The sequence below is a fragment of the Glycine max genome, chromosome 9 (assembly GCF_000004515.6).
Source record: "Glycine max cultivar Williams 82 chromosome 9, Glycine_max_v4.0, whole genome shotgun sequence".
In the NCBI taxonomy this organism is placed as follows: Eukaryota; Viridiplantae; Streptophyta; class Magnoliopsida; order Fabales; family Fabaceae; genus Glycine; species Glycine max.
In genome coordinates, this window is record NC_038245.2 from 8,700,299 (window position 1) to 8,707,298 (window position 7,000).

The 7,000-nt window shown below is 32.9% G+C and overlaps 1 protein-coding gene across 2 annotated transcripts; it reads right to left on the reverse strand.

The window, feature by feature from the left end:
• Nucleotides 1-961: 961 nt before the first annotated feature.
• On the reverse strand, nt 962-6,799 carry LOC100306691 (Nup88 domain-containing protein). 2 transcript variants are annotated; one of them, NM_001248071.2, is made up of 4 exons: nt 6,642-6,799; nt 2,836-2,990; nt 1,846-1,956; nt 962-1,500 (listed from the first exon to the last, which is right to left on the reverse strand). In NM_001248071.2, exons 2-4 carry the CDS (start codon nt 2,950-2,952, stop codon nt 1,141-1,143), a joined length of 588 nt encoding a protein of 195 aa, NP_001235000.2. In that variant the 5' UTR covers nt 2,953-2,990; nt 6,642-6,799; the 3' UTR covers nt 962-1,140. The 2 variants fall into 2 exon arrangements, with proteins under 2 accessions (NP_001235000.2, XP_040860706.1); XM_041004772.1 differs by having other exon boundaries at nt 965-1,500; nt 2,836-3,935; nt 6,642-6,787.
• Nucleotides 6,800-7,000: the final 201 nt, after the last annotated feature.

A 7,000-nucleotide genomic window follows, 5' to 3' on the forward strand; every position in this document is an offset into this window, starting at 1 on the left:
TCAGCAATGACTCAGTTGCTAACTAACTAACTATTATGTTGAGTCAGCAATTAATGACTGAGCTGTAACTATTATTCAATATCCAATGTGGAGTCTTTAAAATTTAGCAGCTTTAAGAATTGTTTCTTGTTTCTCCCTTGGACTCTTGACATCTTTGAAGAATCATTGGTTCTAAGTAATGAATAGGGCATCACACGAAACCTTGATCTTCATGGGAATGCAAAATAGCATAAGGAGTTTTTCCACACCTTAGAGAATGAGATCTATCTATACTCTATAATGAATTGTCTGAAGCTGGGACGGGAGCATAGCCACATACCAAAGCAACTTCCCTGTTTAATTAGATTAGCTTGTGATTTTTGTTCCCTTGTTTAAGGATCTCTCCAATTTCCGCTGTGTTTCTTCCCAAAACTCAATACTCTGTTATTTGATAAACAGTGTAAATGACTTTTGCCCCCAAGAGCCTAGTCATAATCTCACATTGTGTCCTAAATTTGTTTCATTCCCCAAAGGTGGATTATCTGCACCAAGGATAGAGTGGTATCTTAATGACGCTCTTTTTACTTCCTCTCTCTCTCTCTCTTATGGAAAATGTAGGGAAATTTTTATTTTTTTAATTATAATGAACTTAAGCTTATTATGGCATTCTTTATTTTTAACTTTCAATGCCTCTTTTTCCCACACTCATACAGTGTCATGCTGAATAGTACAAATAAAATCAAAATAGTTCTAAATAGACATGTTTTCTGCACATGAAATTTACCATTTCCACTATGAAATCAGCACTAGTAATAGGTCCTTAACTCCGATCATCACATTTATGCAATATTTATCCACATTAATTGACAGAATGTGTCCTCTGCTAAGATGATTGAAGATGTGCAGACTAGCATAAATATTCTTCCTAAGCTGTTTTCTTTTAAATTTTATTAATTAACCATATCTCACGAAAAAAATGATATAATTGAATCACGCCTCAACATGAAAATTTTATTGAATAAAATTAGTAGAACAAGTAAACTACAACTATGCCTTGGTTAGTTTAATTCACCAAGGATGATTGACATTTCAGCAGACAAGGTGAAATGGATTTCAAAGCTAAAAATCAGAAATCACCAATGTTTCAAAATAATCTCAGCTTCATTTAGGAGTGGTTGTAGATGCTGAGGTCAAGTCGATATGAGACTTGTCTGCTTGATGCACATTATCAGAACTTTCTGCATCAGCTTTCTCAAGCAAAACTTCTTGTTGTAGTGCTTTCAACATCTCCTTCAATGTTTTCTCTTCTTCCATCATCTCAGATTCATTCAGGTTGGTTTCAGAGTTGTCAACTTGATGCTTACTTGCATTTTTTTCTGCTTCAACTTGTTGAAGTGAAGCTTGTTTCTCCAGTGCCTTCATCATCATCTCTGAAGTTTTCTCTTCCCCTTGTAGTTGCATTTTCATTATTAACTCAGCTTCCTTGTCTAGAGGTTTGAAATAGTCTTCAACGGCTGCCTCCTGCATGAAATGTGCATCTAGTCATGCAACAAATTTGAGTGCCACAAATGAAACAATCATAGTGTATACATTAAGGAAATGAAATTAAATATCGTATAAGAACTTCCATATAATAGACAAATATTTTAATACAAATGTTTCTATCCAAATAGAAAAATGACAATATTAATCATCCAATTTCGACATCAACAAAAGTAGGGAAAAAGGCACATTTCACACAGAAGTTCTCAATGCAAGTTGGTATAACTTCTCAAGTGAAAAAAGAACAGATAAATCCAAAAGAAATACCTGTATTGAAATCCTAAATTTCCCAATTTTATATTTTTCCCTGATAATACAACTTACTGTTTCTTCCAGCTTCTTATTCAAAGCCTGCATCTCTTCAACCATTCGACGAACCTCGGATAATATAACCTGTTCTGGTACTTTATTTATGGCCGCCCTCCTTGCTTGTGCCTTTTTCATTGGAAAACATTATACACATCAGAATGAAAATACAGAGGAAATCCCACATCTGTCTTCACAATCACCACGGCAAAAAATGAAGGTTACAAGGTTAAATTCATATGTCCCCCATGTGAAAAGGTGATGAAAAAAATAAAAATTATAAAAAAAATCTATATATATATATATATATATATATATATAGAGAGAGAGAGAGAGAGAGAGAGAGAGAGAAAGATCATGATGAAATATCTTCACTATCTTGCTTTACCTATTTTTATAAGATTGTGATATCAGCACAATAAAAGCCCGATCCTTAACAATTTACTAATTATTCAGACTTAAGTCAACATGATCCCCTATTGACTACAACAAAAGCGCAAATAATAAACCAGTACCGCTATTATATCTTGAATAGATGTGCTTCAGATTTATGAGGAATGAAACTCCTCAGCAATCACCAACATTTAACTATTATTTTAACAATCAAATGCATGACACCCTCTCCATCAAAAACCGTTATATTTTCAATTGGCTGATGGGGATTACCCTGGCAATTTCCAAAGAACAGCTAGGTTACAGTTTTCCCTTCTCTCTTAACACTAGGCAGGTTGGTACGAATCATGCGAAAACCTACAAAAGCTAGCTATTTTAATTGGAGAGCCAAGGGCCTTATAAACCCCACATTAGAATCTCATACTTCCAATGTGGGGCTCAAGTCTCATCATACCTAACAATCGAATTCTAACACAGGTCTCATTTGATTTTTAAAATAGACTTACTTGGCTACTACAATTTGAAAAGAGCCTTATTTTCTGGTGTTTTCTAAACGAGAACAGAAACTAACACAAACAAGAATATAAATGTTCATAGAAGAGAAAAATGTTAAACCTGTTGTACACGTTGCTCAAGCTGCAGCCTATAAGATCGTATTCTTCGCTCTTCATATCCAGAAAGCACCCTAACATAAAAGAGGGCTTTCTTCCCAAAATCTAACAACTTCTTCATGTTGACAAATCACCAACAACTATTTGTTTTGGAAATTTCTGCACAAAGGAATCCACCTCAGAAAGGCCAAGGGAAAAAATAATTCAACGTTAATTAAGTAAATAACTCTTGAAAGGATAAATTAATATGTTTCATGCAGCTGACAAATGAAATCAAATCTTGGGTAAATTATTAAAAAACAACTGATCAAGAGACAAGAAACGTCACAATTACAAGCAAAAAGCCTTATTATCCCTAACCTTGCGTTTGGATGGGAATTTTAGCAATTCCACATGACATTTGAATTACTTGCAATGGATTGCACTTTATTTTCCAAATGCTTTGTTTGGATAACTTAATTCAAATTTCTTACATATTAATTTCCTTATTTTGATAGAATAATTCAATTTCCATCTAAGGCAAAATTTCATTTTTAAATATTTATTTAAAATTAAAATTTTAATATTAAACTTTACCAAAAATAAACATTGATCAATTTTTAAATATTTAATAATTCAACAATAATTTCAATATTAGATAATATTTAATAATTCAAAAATAATTTTAATATTAGACAATATTTAATAGTTCAAAAATAATATTCGACAATATTTTTCCTTTATAAAATACACAATATTTTAATATTTAATAGTTTAAAACACCTTAAAATCATCAGGACGTTCAATACACTAATCCTCAATATGACGTGAGCTCATTTTGAACTAAGCCGTTCAATAAAATACTTTTCTACCCCTTTATAGAGACAATTAAGGAAACTACTTTGTTCCAATTCTCAATTATGGGCTGGTTCATTAACAAAATAATTGTTATGATACCATGCTATTACACTCATAATCATATAAATGACACAAGCAGTACGTAGCCATTATAATTATCTCCTTAAATTCTTGTTTTATGTTTTCTTGAATAATTGCAGTATCAACTGTGCTAGCACCCATTTCTTCTCAATCAACGCCCCTGTGAAACTGTTGTATGTGCAGTTTCTAAAAGATCAGTAAAATCGAGACACGTTAGAAAATAGAGATGAATAGGGAAAATAGAGTAAAAAAACTGAAATTCAAATTGAAATAAATTAAAACAAAATGAAAAGGGTTTTCTGACTCTAATTCTCCCAGACTGACCAAGTTCCAAAGGATTGTATTCCACTGACTACTACTACTGCTACTTAGTCAGCTTTATTTATCCTTAGTTTTTTAACTTATAATGTGATTTAAAAGATAAGAACTGATCTAGCATATGTACAGTAGTTTGTTTTAACCACCAATGGGGACAGCCATGAGCTCTGCGTGTTGGATTTAAGTTAGCTGTATTAAATGTTTGTTGAAATTATATTCTCTTAGTTACAGAGTATCCGCAGCATGCAGATTCGGTCATCATAACCATATCTAAAGACTATATTATGGAGTTTTGCTTGGTAATGTTATGCCTATGTTCCCTTCCTCTTAGGACTAAAAAGGTATAATGATAGCAGCTGCACACATGTAAGAGGAAACTAATCCACATAGAAAATATGCATGGGCCTCTTAAAATGCAAGCTGAATGGGCTTACACAGCCATTATAGCTCACACAGAATAAGAAAAAGGCTTTTAAAAGGCCCCAGGACAATTAAGTCCACCTGGTTCTTAGCATTTAGCAACAGTGCCTGGAAGACTGTTGTTTCACCGTGAAACCTCACCATCTGGATCAATGGACAGTGTCATTATGCATATGGTGTACAAGTTAATCTTATTACTTTCTTCTTTCTTTTGATTTGAACCCTTTTTTTGCTTTCTAAATTCAAGCACTAGCAAGAACCTTATTATGAATAAATTAATATAATTTCAACAATATAACGGGATATGATTGCATCTATAACAACTAATTTAATAATTTTTTTAAGTATAAAAACCAAATTAAGAATGCAATGTGTTAAACCTATTGTGTATAACATGTTATGCAATTAATTCTGGTATAAAATTAATATTAGTTCTATATAAAAAAAATCAAAAAATAAATAAAATTTGGTTATGATAGTGGTGATATGGGTCAAGATGGATCAGAGAGTGAGAACTCAAGCACAAGGACCTCTAGAAAGAGCCAAAGGAAACATGAGGAAAGATCAAGGAGATCATCCTCCATGGGAAAACCTAGGCCTTCTGGGTATTGGATACATAATATATATCACAAGCAATGCAAAACAGCAAAAGTCCCTCAGCTCATAAGCATAGTACTCATTACCACAGAAAGCACCATAAGCCTTCAATAGAAGGTATTCCCCACCAAGTTATGGCCAGAAGAGACTGATCCTATATGGTTTCTCTAATGAGGGAAAGGTCTTACAGTCATGTTACAGCTAAGTGGCACAAGGAGAAACATTTTCAACCTTAAAATGAGTGGCAGCAACTAGATCAGCCTTGTTATTTTTGCCTTTATGATGATAAGGACTATTTGGAGGTTCAATCAATGAAGCAAAAGAGACAGATCAGAGCCACACATGTTCTAGGAGTTGTGCATAATGATGTTGTCATTGCCAAACCTTTTGGGATGACGAGTTGAACCAAGGAATTACCATCCCTCAGACCAAATAGGAGGAGTTATAGTCGTGCAGCTGAGTATCATCTATTCAACTACGGAGATTGCCAAGCTGGTAATGGAAGCAATGAAAAAAATAGAAAAAATATCTGCTTCTGCAAAAGTTTCCAAACCAAGGACTACTGGTTCCTCAACAAGAATAGAAACTGAAGCTACCTATTCAAGGACCATGAGAATCCCCCAAGAGAGGCACAAAAACAGAAAAGATAAGATGTTAAGGAAATATTCATGTCCTTCTCCACATCCTAGTGATGTTCATCCTAAGTTGCCAGACTATGATGACATAGTCATGTTCATCCTAGTTTTTGTTCATCCTAAGTCAATTTTGATACCAAAATATAGTACCTTTAAAATCAACGGCAGCTTTGAGATCCACAAAGGGTGAGATGTTTGCTTCGATGGTACATATATCTCTTTCGTCGACTCCAATGACACAAGATAAGCATCACCAACTAAACCTTCCCTTTTGTTTATAGCTCACTTTACACTTTTAACACAAAACTATATATATATATATATATATATATATATATATATATATATATATATATATATATATATATATATATATATATATATATATATATATATATATATATATATATATATATATATATATATATATATATATATATATATATATATATATATATATATATATATATATAGCGAGGGTGCCAAATGCCCTTGAATAAAGCAAGCAATTAAAGACACATCCATCAGCAAAAGATGCTAAGCAGATTTCGCTGGAGTGAAAAGTAGTGTAATCTAGCTATTGCTTTCGGCACCCAATATTATTTATTGTTATCCGAAGGAATTGACAGGTACCAGGGGTTTGCACCAACTCGTGCAACCTAATCAATCAACTGAGCTAAACTCCTTTGATTTTTGGCACCCAATATAAGTATAAGTTCGATCACTTAAACTAAAACATGGAAATTGAGGTGAAATGAATTGAAACCATACCAAATGCTAATAATCACACGCATCTAATAAGAACAATCCAATTCGATTATGTTTAAGACGACACTATGCAAAGCAATCCATTCCAAGAGGCATAACAGAGAAAGATAGAGTCATAGTCAAATTCGCGAATGAAATTGTGGAAGAGAAGAACCTGCAGGGAAGATGGAAAATTGCAGGCAGGAAAAACATTAGCAGCAGCTGGTAAGAAGAGACGCCTTATTTTCCCAGATCAGTTGAGGAGTAATGCGGCGGCAGCTTCTTTTCCTCTAGGAACTTGATGAATGAAGGAACCCAGAAAAAGCCACAGAAAATGAGTGAATATATAAAAGGATATTTTTTTAAAAAAAAAATTCTTGGTTTCTATAGAATATAAATTTGGTTAAAATATAATTTTGATAAAGAAAAAAAGTTTTACTTAATAAAAGTGACCAAATCATTATGAAGTAATAATTAAATAACATCAGGAAAAAAAATATAATAACTTGTGCATCAAAGTTAGTATCACACTAG

What these genes read in the sequence shown, in the direction of transcription:
- LOC100306691 (NM_001248071.2), bottom strand. Translation starts at nt 2,952, where the DNA reads ATGAAGAAGTTGTTAGATTTTGGGAAGAAAGCCCTCTTTTATGTTAGG. An exon ending in TTGAGCAACGTGTACAACAG is followed by an intron (nt 1,957 to 2,835) that starts GTTTAACATTTT and finishes CCAATGAAAAAG; the next exon opens with GCACAAGCAAGGAGGGCGGC. An exon ending in ATAAGAAGCTGGAAGAAACA is followed by an intron (nt 1,501 to 1,845) that starts GTAAGTTGTATT and finishes CATTTCATGCAG; the next exon opens with GAGGCAGCCGTTGAAGACTA.